The 10,673-nt window shown below is 45.2% G+C and overlaps 5 protein-coding genes across 5 annotated transcripts; 3 read left to right on the plus strand and 2 right to left on the minus strand.

Moving 5' to 3' along the window:
* The first annotated feature begins 129 nt into the window (after positions 1-129).
* On the plus strand, positions 130-2,617 carry LOC108116694. The gene is made up of 4 exons (XM_017228708.2): positions 130-328; positions 419-837; positions 900-1,711; positions 1,782-2,617. Exons 1-4 carry the CDS (start codon positions 247-249, stop codon positions 2,362-2,364), a joined length of 1,896 nt encoding a protein of 631 aa, XP_017084197.1. The 5' UTR covers positions 130-246; the 3' UTR covers positions 2,365-2,617.
* A 158-nt stretch (positions 2,618-2,775) lies between these two features.
* On the plus strand, positions 2,776-3,778 carry LOC108116703 (succinate dehydrogenase [ubiquinone] cytochrome b small subunit, mitochondrial). The gene is made up of 4 exons (XM_017228720.2): positions 2,776-2,917; positions 3,011-3,126; positions 3,190-3,377; positions 3,482-3,778. The coding sequence occupies exons 1-4, from the start codon at positions 2,875-2,877 to the stop codon at positions 3,684-3,686; spliced, it is 552 nt and encodes a 183-aa protein (XP_017084209.2). The 5' UTR covers positions 2,776-2,874; the 3' UTR covers positions 3,687-3,778.
* LOC108116702 (phosphatidylglycerophosphatase and protein-tyrosine phosphatase 1) lies at positions 3,683-5,068 on the minus strand. Its single transcript, XM_017228719.2, has 4 exons — positions 4,844-5,068; positions 4,479-4,622; positions 4,105-4,422; positions 3,683-4,047 (listed from the first exon to the last, which is right to left on the minus strand). Exons 1-4 carry the CDS (start codon positions 4,853-4,855, stop codon positions 3,919-3,921), a joined length of 603 nt encoding a protein of 200 aa, XP_017084208.1. The 5' UTR covers positions 4,856-5,068; the 3' UTR covers positions 3,683-3,918.
* Positions 5,069-5,482: 414 nt separating this feature from the next.
* Positions 5,483-8,828, plus strand: LOC108116636 (protein sel-1 homolog 1). The gene is made up of 7 exons (XM_017228616.2): positions 5,483-6,267; positions 6,322-7,067; positions 7,133-7,307; positions 7,365-7,513; positions 7,579-7,913; positions 7,973-8,177; positions 8,234-8,828. Exons 1-7 carry the CDS (start codon positions 5,826-5,828, stop codon positions 8,642-8,644), a joined length of 2,463 nt encoding a protein of 820 aa, XP_017084105.2. The 5' UTR covers positions 5,483-5,825; the 3' UTR covers positions 8,645-8,828.
* Positions 8,829-9,043: 215 nt separating this feature from the next.
* LOC108116638 (26S proteasome regulatory subunit 6A-B) lies at positions 9,044-10,649 on the minus strand. The gene is made up of 3 exons (XM_017228618.2): positions 10,312-10,649; positions 9,824-10,244; positions 9,044-9,763 (listed from the first exon to the last, which is right to left on the minus strand). Exons 1-3 carry the CDS (start codon positions 10,519-10,521, stop codon positions 9,108-9,110), a joined length of 1,287 nt encoding a protein of 428 aa, XP_017084107.1. The 5' UTR covers positions 10,522-10,649; the 3' UTR covers positions 9,044-9,107.
* Positions 10,650-10,673: the final 24 nt, after the last annotated feature.

Here is a 10,673-nt window from a genome sequence, read left to right on the forward strand (position 1 = left end):
TAAAAACCTATATTTAAATTATACTTTAAATTATTAACACACATTTTAAATTTGAAAGAGTAACCGTTAACTTTATCGATTACTTCCAATTAATTAGTGTTGTAAAGTTGGTGCTCTATTATAGTTAGTGTTGTAAAAATCGGCTGGAATATTTGTAGCTTGTGTTTGTTGCGTGTTTTGCTATTGCTTAAGAGTAAAACCGCTTATAAATCCGTCCATTTAAAAGCAAAATAATATAGAATATGTATGGTTGCTAGTTCTGAAGACACCAAACTCGCAATGCATTATTATTTGGTTGTTATCTGCCTGGCGGGCTTTCTGGGCTCAGGTTTGTTAATTGATTCGCAAGCCACACCCAAGGCTTACAAGTGAATCATGTGAATTGTCCACCCAAAATTCACGAATCTTTATTTCACAGCTGTCGGCCAATACAACCTAGTTCAGCGGGACAACTGCGTAATTCCGAAGATCCTGCAGGGATCATGGTTCTCCTGGGAAACGGGCCTGCCCACATTGACGGTAATCGACGCCACCTCGATGTCCAGCCGAGGGTACTGTATCAACTACACAAAACACAAGGGCGACGAATACTCTTTCGTCTTCAAGGAGCGCTCAAAGGACTGTTACCATTGCGTCAGGACCATCATTCGCACGCTTAATGTGTTCGAAAAGTTTGAAGGTCCCTGCGTGGGCATACCCGATGGCCAAGAACCCACTGTGGATTATGTGTGTCGAGGCATTAAGGACGATCAGCAGTTAATTACGCTGTTTAATGAAAACTTTGTGCCCATCAACTGTCGTTCATCGCTGGAGGGCGTCTGGCATTTTACATATCAAGTCAGTTTGAAATCTCAAGAATAAAATCGAATTTATATATATCAATTTATTTTATCTTACAGAACCGATTCCGCTTCACTGGAGTGTGCGATAAGCCGGACGCTCGCATTCAGTCCTGTCAAACAGCGGGCACCCAGTTTCTCATTCAGAACCAGAAGTTCAACGTAACCTACCAGCAGTGCGAGGGTATGGAGGGTACATTTACCGGCACCGTGGAGTTCAGCTGCTTGGGTGATTGGTTTGTCGGCAAGAACCACTACTTTGCTGTGGCTAATACAAAGGAATCACGAAAGGATGAAAAGTACAGATGCTTCCTCAAAAATCGAGATGATGATCTCTATGTGGGTGTCTCCATTACGGCCGAGTGTAATACATTAAAGACGCCGGAAACCTCGCCGGAGCGTCTTAAGCTAACGCCCGTGAAAGCCGAGTTTGTTGAGCCCGGTTGCACACTGCCCCAGAACTTTAGCGGCGAATGGGTGAACACTGCCAACATCGACGCCGATGTCTCGATTAGTGAGACTCACATCAACGAGACCTATTATCCGGACAAGGCCCGGTACCGTAAAACGATCTATGTTTGCCGAGAACGGCGTGGTAATCGGGTGATGATGGCCCGTTTGACTGTCGATGGTTGCCAAAAGGATTACGTATGCTTTGACTTTATGCCTCGACATCACAATATTATTCGCTACCGCAAGGGCTTGGCCGTGATCAAGGACGATTTCAGTACGGTCTGCTCGTGGGTACAGTTCCCCAATTCAAACGCGTGGAAATATGATCTGTATTTGGCCAAAAATCCAGTGCCCGTTCGTTGCCCCGTTGCCGGTAAATTCAATTTTACACAAAGAGGAGAGCATCCATTCAGAACGAGGTATGTAATTAACATAGAACTGATAAAAATTACTTCTACGATATTAAAACTTTTACCTTTTCTTCTTTAGAATTCTAGGTGGTGTCACTTTGAGTCCCCGTCCAGACATCCATTGCAAGCAAAACATCTCCGATTTGTCGGTCTGCGATACTGATCAAAAGGAACTGGCGGTGGATGAAAACTACTGCCTGTCAGTGGATCACTTGGGTCGCCCCGTTGATATCTACAGTGATCCCGATTACCGCATGAAGTGTATTGGTTTCTGGAAGGAGAATCTTAAATCCTACCTGATCACCTACGACGATTTGGATCCTCTGTCAAAGTACCGCTGCTGGGTTTATCAGCGCGCTGACCTCAATCGCGTCCTTATGTCACAGGCTGTGGGAGCCTTCTGCAAATTGGAGCAGGATGTGACGTCGTGGAACCACTCCGAGGGCGCTGCAGTGGCCATTGATGCCGTGGAGTATGAACGAGAACGTGACGATTGTCCCATGTTCTTCGACGATGGGTTAAACCCCTGGAAACCATCGGATGCCTCCAACATTGTCTTTGACTGGGACTTTTACCGAGCAGGAGGAGCGACAATTAATTTACAACTAACTTGTCTGGTTGTGGTCGCCTGTGCACTGGTCAGGAGTTTAGTAGCTTACTAAGATCAAAAGTATTTTTTTTAGCTATTCCATCCAACGATATTTACAAATTTACAACCATTTATCAAGTGACTTTTAGGAATAATTGTGTGCCTTTGAATGCGAATTTTCGAATGTTTAAAGCAAATTTTAAACCTAGTTTGTAAGTCAAACCATACAATTTAGATTTAAATCTACAAACAGCCATTCCGTCCCATTAGAATCTCAAATGTTTTGTTCAATTAATAAAATCAGCTAAATAAATAAACTAAATCAATTCAAATGTTATGTTTTACTTAGGAAATGTTCCATTTGTATTTACCAATTTTATTTTTAACGGTAGAAAATGATTTTCTAAGCTCTGCCAATATTTTATCCGGTACTGTATATCGGTACTGTATATATAGTAATCGTAGATAGCTGGCCACCTTATGCCCAGTGTTGAATAATTTCTCAATTAAGGAACGTCTCACGGTACGCAGCAATAGGATTTTTATTTTGAGCTGAAAATTCTCAATTTCTACACATCCCAATATGTCTCTCTCGCTGCTCCTGCGAGGCGCTGTCCGATGCAATGGTAATGACCCACTGGCTGGCTAGTTGTCCGTTTATTTGCCACAAAACATCTTTTTATTATATAACCAAACCGATTGTTGGTATCCACTTTTAGCCGCAAATCTCGTCAAGTCGGCGCGTATCGCACCCCTGAAGAGTTACTCCACTTTGGTGGCCAATGCCCAACGTAGGGCAGTGGTTCAGCCTCTAACTGTGGCTAAGATTGCAGTGGTGAGTGCCTAAAAATATTGCCTAAAGCATGCAGCTAATGATAATCTCTGCCTGCTTTTTCAGCCCGCTGTTCGCGAGATCTCCGTAAGTGCACCTCGTATGGCCGCTGCTGGATCGAGTCATACCCTTTTGTGGACTGTGGAGCGTGTTGTGTCCGCCGGTCTTCTGGCAATCATCCCAGCTGCCTTTATCGCCCCATCCCAGGTATTGGACGCCCTTCTGGCCATCTCCGTCGTCATCCACACCCACTGGTAAGACATCACCCCATTCGTAATTGAAAATTCTCCAAATGTTAAGCTTTCTAAGTTAAGAATGTGGTAATCACGATTGGCATTTTTCTATACTCCAAAAACAGGGGCGTTGAAGCCATGGTGGTGGACTACATGCGGCCCTCTGTCGTGGGCAATGTTCTGCCCAAGGTGGCCCACATTGCTCTGATCATCATCTCGGTGGCCACACTGGGCGGTCTCTTCTACTTTATCCAGAATGATGTGGGTCTGGCTAACGGAATCAAACGTTTCTGGGCCATCAAGGGCAAGGATGCTGAGAAAAAGGCTTAATTGTCCAGTGCAACCAGTTGACGAACCACGAAACACCAGTTATTTATTCATAGTTTCGCGATAAGCAGTAAATAAACAATTGTATAAATTAACAGCTGCACATTGTTGGTTGGTAGAAAATTGTATATTCAACAAGAAATTCAGCACTAAAATAGTTGGGTAACGGACAGCACCTATGTTACGTATGGTAATCTTCTGTAAACAATAAATTTGGGCTATTGTCCGGTTTTGGTCATGACTTGGCCTGCACATTGTTTGTGTAGAATAACCGAAGGGCATCCCATTGTTTGGTGTGCAGCAGAATGTGCGGCCTACACTGGCGCATGTGATCCACCGCCTGGTCTGGAGTCCAGCCGTTCTTCTGCAAAGTATGATTCATCAGCATTTAAAAACTCCGTTTAGATGCTAATTAACCTACCATCATTAAGTAGCAGCCAACCAAAGTGGCACTTCGCGTCCTGCCCGCCTTGCAGTGCACATATACAGAGCCCACGTTCTCCGGCAGGTGGGAAGAACTCAGACCGCCAATCCTCTGCTTGAGGGGCAGGAATTTGTTCATAAACTCGACGCCGCGGAAGAGCTTTTCCTGATTGGGTGACTCAAAGATGTCCGTGGTGGCCAGCTGCAGGAACTCTATGCCCAACTTGCTCCACTTCTCCGTGTTGTTGGAGAAGGCGGTTAGCTCATAGTCCTCATTCATTGAGACCACCGCTTTCATATTCTCTTTGGCAATAAGCTGGGGTTAAACATAAATTTTAAAGGATTCCTGCCTTGTATCTCCGTGTTACTTACGTCATTGGCCTGGCTGCGAAAGGGCAGGGCTCCCAGTATCACATGCTCGTCGATGCGATCGTACCAATTCCTGGCGGAAGCCTTCTCCATCAGGACATTGTACAGCAGGGTGGGGTAGAAGGACACACGTGCAAACATGGCAGCCTGGAATCACAGATGTCCGATGGAGGATAAGAATACACGGGGAAAGGTGAGTATTTGGCCAGGGGGGCAAACGCGACAGCTGTAACTTTCACCAGCGCTGGCAGTCGAACTTAAATAGTGATTCGTTGTACGACTGACTCGCTTAAAGCGCGGCTTGGAACTGGTTTCTGTTTTTGGTTTGGGTTTTGGGTTTGGGTGTCTGGCACGCAGCTTCTACTTACACTCATCTCCATGCCGGCTGCTCAATGGCTGACTGGCGGGAACGATCGACACAAAAGTGAGTGATTCACGGGTCTTAAACCTTCCTCGTATTCTAATTAGTCCCGCTCCGAATTATCACCTTCGACCAGACGTCAACAGCTCCACATTCAGATTCCTTTCTGTTAAATCTGTGGGTCCCTTTGCATAACGAAACAACAGGCGAGAGTGCAGAGGCGTAACTGGACAGCTATGTATATCTCAATACCCCCAAAAGGGGCTCATTAGATTCCTAATAATCAAAGGAGGCAGGAGAAATATTGCTTTGTTTTAATTATAATATTTTAGTAAAATAATTTGTATGATATATACAATGAAATAAAATTATTCAAAAACTATATAATAAATTTAATGTATGATTTAGCGGCTTTGATTTCTTTAAATAAATCAACTTAAATGCGCAACTTAATCAAACTATTAGTTTTTTCAAAAATTGTAATTACATTTAATCGTGAAGTGTAATTTCGATTTTTGTTATATTAAAGCACAAATAAATTCATTATTAACTTGCCTTAAAATAATCTCGCAAAAAGTAATATTTAGTGCTCAAGCTGGCCGGGTTAACCCCCCTTATATATTTTTGAAACTGCCCATGACCACGACTGTTTTCATTGCGGTGCTTTACAACACTGGCGCGGTGCAACAAAAAAAGATTAAAAAAGAATCTTACGTGTGAAAAATTAAGGAAAGACACCCAAGGCATTCCAACCACCAAGACAAGGTGGCTAAAATGAGCTACTAATAAGTCGAACGAAAGCACTAAGAAAAACCAATAAAATCGGTCCGGTGGCGTTGCGTCCTGAAGAAGAAGTAAATAACACAACACGTCAGAGAAGTGGAAGAGCAGCAGATAGAAGAGGGAATAGACGTAGATCAAAATTATTGGTGTAAATCCCATTAAGCGACATCACCATTCCCCGCCAACGAAAATACAAATAGATAACGATGAAGGCCAATAGTTGGATGTGCCTGCTAGCGCTGCTCCTGGCCTGGCAGCTGCGGGCGGAGGAGCTACAAGGGCCGAATACAGAAGCCACAGGCAGCAGTACGGGAACGGTTACTGGAACAGGAACGGGTCTGGGCACTGGCACAGGCACAGCCACCCCAACTTTGCCCAATGAGCCCTCCACGCAAGCAGAGGCGGAGGAGGTGACCACGGCAGAGTCAGAGCCACGGGCTCCTGTAGAAAGCAACGAACGCAAAGCGGCCAAGCCCAAGGACTCGACGGAGTTTGCTCCAAGGACCAAGGTAATGCCTGCTGCTCTGCTCGAACGTCTTTGGAACGACAGTCTGATGAGACAGCAAAAGTTGAAGGCCGAGATCGAGCGACTTGAAGCCAAACGCAAGCCCACTGAGGTGGTGGAACTAACCCCAGAGCAAATTGAAGGTAAGTAGACTTCTTGTACTCATCTAATGCCGTTGCTAAACCTAATACTTTTAGCTCAAACCATGTACAACAACGCCATGGACATGCTGGCCAAGCCGCAAACGGATAAAAGAGTGGCGTTCACTTTGCTCAAAAAGGCTGCCGCCTTTAACCACCTCAAGGCTAGGGCGGAACTGGCTTGGGCCGTCCTCCTGGGTCACTGGATGGATTTCGATTTTAATCATGCTGCAGATGAGTTTGAGAGTCTAGCCAATGAGGGTGTCCCAGAGGCTCATATGGGTCTGGGATTCCTGTATTCGTCGGGAGTGGGTGGCAAGAATGTAAGCCAACCCTTGGCCCTAATCCATTACAACCTGGCTGCGCTGGGTGACAACACTTTGGCTCAAATGGCCATGGGTTATCGCTATCTGTATGGCATAAATGTCCCTGTTAGCTGTGAAAAGGCGCTGATCCAGTACAAGCGAGTGGCCAAAAAGGTTGCTTCCAAGATTACCTTCGCCAATGGACCAATTGTGCATCGAGTTCGATTGTTGGACGAACTGGAGAATCCCGGTAGTCATGAAGCCGAAATTGTGGACTATTACCAATTGCTGGCCGACAAGGGCGACGTCCAGTCTCAGGTGGGATTAGGACAGCTCTATTACCAGGGTGGCAAGGCCACCCAGCAGGACCACCAAAAGGCTTTGGAGTATTTCACACAGGCTGCCAATGCCGGCAATGCAATTGGCTTCGCATTCCTCGGCAAGCTTTATCTGGAGGGAAGCGAGCAAATCAAGGCAGATAATGATACGGCATTTAAGGTTGGAAAATAATTGATAACAACAAATTATTTGCTAATTTTTGTTTTGTATTCTTTGTTCTTTAGTACTTTACCAAGGCCTCTGAAATGGGAGATCCAGTGGGTCAAAGTGGATTGGGTCTCATGTACCTTAAAGGTCTAGGCGTACCCAAGGACTCCATTAAGGCCTTGTCCTACTTCACCCAGGCTGCCGATCAAGGATGGGTGGATGGACAGCTGCAACTGGGCAACATGTATTTCAGTAAGCTAAATAATGGTAAAATGATTTATCTTTATTCTGATTTCAATTTTATTACAGCTGGAAATGGCGTCAAAACTGACTACAAGCTGGCCCTCAAGTATTTCAACCTGGCCACCCAGTCAGGTCATGTTTTAGCTTACTATAATCTTGGAGTGATGAATGCCTTCGGCATGGGAATGCTACGTTCTTGTCCGACAGCCGTAGAAGTAAGTTTATTGCACACTTCGAATGCTAATCAGTTACTAACAGGTTTAAAATGGTTTTATTCCAGTTCTTCAAGACCGTCTCAGAGCGTGGACGTTGGAGCAGCCGACTGATGCACGCCTACAGCGATTACAAGAAGAATCGCATCGATGAGGCTTACATGCAATATTCGCTGATGGCCGAAGTGGGCTATGAGGTGGCCCAAAGTAATGCTGCCTTTTTGCTTGACCGCGAGGAGGTTCATGTGTTCAACGATCGGCACGAAGATCTTATCCGTGCATTTTACTATTGGAAACGGGCAGCCGGCCAGGGCTACTCTGCTGCCCAAGTGAAGCTGGGCGACTATTATTACTACGGCTGGGGTACGTCAACAGACTTTGAGACCGCAGCCGCTCTTTACAGGTTAGTTAAATGTAAATTACAACTAGCTTAACGTTTTCAAATCGATTTAAATCCCACAGAAAAGCATCGGAGCAGCAGTATAATGCCCAGGCCATGTTCAACCTAGGCTATATGCATGAGCAGGGGCTTGGCATGAAGAAGGACTGGCACTTAGCCAAGAGATTATATGATTTGGCTGCCGAGACCAACTCGGACGCTAAAGTGCCAGTGGCCATTGCTCTTTTCAAGTTGCAAATGCTGGCTAAAATTGAATCAATCAAGGAGGTGAGTCTTTATAGATAATCTATGGACAACGTCTTTATAATTGTATTCTTCTCCAGTCGCCATACAGATTCATCTTCTACATGGATGAAAACATTGCTGCCAATTGGGATTTGTACATGATAACCGTTTTGACTTTACTGCTGGGTATCATCATGTACATGAGGCGACCATTCCAACAACCGGATCAGCCAGCTCATCAGCCAGCTGCTGATGATATAGCTGCTGCGCCAGTTAATTTGGCTCCAGTGGGAGCCGAAGCACCAGGTGTAGCTGGAGTTGTTGATGGTGGAGCTTCAGTGAGAGCCCCAACTGCCACCGCCGCTTCTCCTCAAGACGCAGTCCCCTCGACCTCATCAACGGAAAACCCCGCGACGACCTCATCAAACGTCGGCGCAGCGTCTCAAGGTAGCAGTAGTTCCACATCTGCGGCGCCTGATGGCGCAAACACACTCGATCCCTCTGGTTAGTCTTAGTGAATTGGTTAATCATCCCTCTAGGTTAATTAGTGTGCGTGTAAATATTTATCATCTAATTTCGCCCGATTTAATATTTTTTATTAATTCTAAAACCGACCTTTTTAGATATTTAAAAAATATCGTACTCAGAATGTGAATGTTGTACTGATAAACCAATGAATCGATCGACATTTGATATAAATTTTTGTTTATTTTGGAAAGTTTATCCATCAAATAATTTTTGGGATTAAATTTGAAGCCAAAAGTGAAAAAAATCATATAAAATTTCAGTACGAACCATTTTCATAAATGGAATTAGTTAATTTTTATACTTTTCGTTTATTTAATCCCTGCATTGATGCCAGTTGGGAAATCTTCAGCATAAAACTTTGATTGATAAACTGAAGAATGTTATATTTTCATGGTTTATTTTAATGGGAGCGGACAATGTGGAGTTAAACTGCAAATTTCTAGCCTAAGCGTAGTAGTTAAGATTAGCCTTCTTCTTCGCCTGCACTTCCATGATGGCGTCCATGAAGTCCTCGTGCGTAACAGAATTGGCGGATCGGCGCAGGGCTATCATACCGGCTTCAACACATACAGCTTTACACTGAGCGCCGTTAAAGTCATCCGTCGATCGGGACAGCTCTTCGAAATTTACATCGTTGCTAACGTTCATTTTACGTGAGTGGATCTGCATAATACGGGCACGGGCCTCTTCGTTGGGATGTGGGAACTCAATCTTACGATCCAGACGACCTGACCGCAGCAGAGCTGGATCCAAAATATCGACACGATTAGTGGCCGCAATTACCTTGATGTCTGCCGTGGAGCTGAATCCATCCAGCTGGTTAAGGAGCTCCAACATGGTTCGCTGTACCTCGCGATCACCGGCCTTCTCTGAATCGAATCGCTTGGTACCAATGGCGTCCAATTCATCGATGAAGATAATGGCAGGAGCCTTCTCCTTGGCAAGAGCGAAGGCATCGCGCACCAGCTTGGCGCCATCACCAATAAACATCTGCACGAGCTGGGGGCCGGCCAGTTTGAGGAAGGTTGACTTGGTCTGAGCGGCGCAGGCACGAGCCAGCAAAGTTTTACCAGTACCAGGAGGACCATACAAGAGAACACCTAAAAGAGCAACAATTAATATAGTTGAAGAATACTTTCCAATTAGAGTCAAAAACCCACCTTTAGGAGGGTGAATGCCAAGGTTTTTGAATTTTTCCTTGTGGGTCATGGGCAGCACAACTGCCTCGATAAGCTCTTGGATCTGCTTGTCCAAGCCACCAATGTCAGAGTATTGTTCTGTTGGACGCTCATCCACCTCCATGGCCTTGACGCGGGCATCGTACTCCGCTGGCAAGGTCTCCAGGATCAAGTAAGAGTCTTTATTGACGCCAACCAAATCACCTGGCTTCAGTTTTTCGGCATCCACCAGGCCGATGACGGGCAGGAAATAAGCCTGTCGAGTGGATGTTTTGATGACGGCGCACTTGCCCTTACGCTGGTTATCCAATACGGTCACCGAACCGTCGTCCTCCTCCTCCTGGGGATCCACATCCAGCAGCTCTATGACATTAGAAACCAGGTAAGGAAGCGTCTTGTTAACCTATTGGGTGAAATGTGTTACGGATGAAAATAGTTGGTGGTGAAGATAGTCTCACGGTGATCCTTACCTTTATCTTCTCAGTGTTGTCCTTGATCTTTTCGTTCTGAGCTTGGATTTCATGCGTGATGCGCATTACCTCGCTCTTCATGATCTTGATCTCATTGTCCATCAAGCGAGTCCTGCTCACAATCTCATCGGTGGACATACGCATCACCTCTTCGCCCAGCGACTCCTCGCCGTCCTCCCAAATCGATTTATCCTCCAGAGTCTGAGCCATATCTGGTTACCTAAGCTTACCTACTCTTGTTAAATTTATATCTTTGTTTAAATACAATTAAAGCCGATCTTTTTGGCAAACTCTCTGCTCTGCCGATGACTTGTAAATTTCTTGTTTTTTCCAGCGGCAAGTTGACAGCACTGAAGTTTAGT

The sequence above is a fragment of the Drosophila eugracilis genome, unplaced genomic scaffold (genome assembly GCF_018153835.1).
Source record: "Drosophila eugracilis isolate 14026-0451.02 unplaced genomic scaffold, ASM1815383v1 contig_75, whole genome shotgun sequence".
NCBI lineage: Eukaryota > Metazoa > Arthropoda > Insecta > Diptera > Drosophilidae > Drosophila > Drosophila eugracilis.

What these genes read in the sequence shown, in the direction of transcription:
- LOC108116694 (XM_017228708.2), top strand. Translation starts at nt 247, where the DNA reads ATGGTTGCTAGTTCTGAAGACACCAAACTCGCAATGCATTATTATTTG. An exon ending in GGCGGGCTTTCTGGGCTCAG is followed by an intron (nt 329 to 418) that starts GTTTGTTAATTG and finishes TTTATTTCACAG; the next exon opens with CTGTCGGCCAATACAACCTA. An exon ending in GAGCATCCATTCAGAACGAG is followed by an intron (nt 1,712 to 1,781) that starts GTATGTAATTAA and finishes TTTCTTCTTTAG; the next exon opens with AATTCTAGGTGGTGTCACTT.
- LOC108116703 (XM_017228720.2), top strand. Translation starts at nt 2,875, where the DNA reads ATGTCTCTCTCGCTGCTCCTGCGAGGCGCTGTCCGATGCAATG. An exon ending in CTGTGGCTAAGATTGCAGTG is followed by an intron (nt 3,127 to 3,189) that starts GTGAGTGCCTAA and finishes CTGCTTTTTCAG; the next exon opens with CCCGCTGTTCGCGAGATCTC. An exon ending in GTCGTCATCCACACCCACTG is followed by an intron (nt 3,378 to 3,481) that starts GTAAGACATCAC and finishes CTCCAAAAACAG; the next exon opens with GGGCGTTGAAGCCATGGTGG.
- LOC108116702 (XM_017228719.2), bottom strand. An exon ending in TTCGCAGCCAGGCCAATGAC is followed by an intron (nt 4,423 to 4,478) that starts GTAAGTAACACG and finishes GTTTAACCCCAG; the next exon opens with CTTATTGCCAAAGAGAATAT. An exon ending in TTGGCTGCTACTTAATGATG is followed by an intron (nt 4,048 to 4,104) that starts GTAGGTTAATTA and finishes CATACTTTGCAG; the next exon opens with AAGAACGGCTGGACTCCAGA.
- LOC108116636 (XM_017228616.2), top strand. Translation starts at nt 5,826, where the DNA reads ATGAAGGCCAATAGTTGGATGTGCCTGCTAGCGCTGCTCCTGGCCTGG. An exon ending in AACCCCAGAGCAAATTGAAG is followed by an intron (nt 6,268 to 6,321) that starts GTAAGTAGACTT and finishes TAATACTTTTAG; the next exon opens with CTCAAACCATGTACAACAAC. An exon ending in CTTGTCCGACAGCCGTAGAA is followed by an intron (nt 7,514 to 7,578) that starts GTAAGTTTATTG and finishes GTTTTATTCCAG; the next exon opens with TTCTTCAAGACCGTCTCAGA.
- LOC108116638 (XM_017228618.2), bottom strand. Translation starts at nt 10,521, where the DNA reads ATGGCTCAGACTCTGGAGGATAAATCGATTTGGGAGGACGGCGAGGAG. An exon ending in ACAACACTGAGAAGATAAAG is followed by an intron (nt 10,245 to 10,311) that starts GTAAGGATCACC and finishes TTCACCCAATAG; the next exon opens with GTTAACAAGACGCTTCCTTA. An exon ending in TGGCATTCACCCTCCTAAAG is followed by an intron (nt 9,764 to 9,823) that starts GTGGGTTTTTGA and finishes TTGCTCTTTTAG; the next exon opens with GTGTTCTCTTGTATGGTCCT.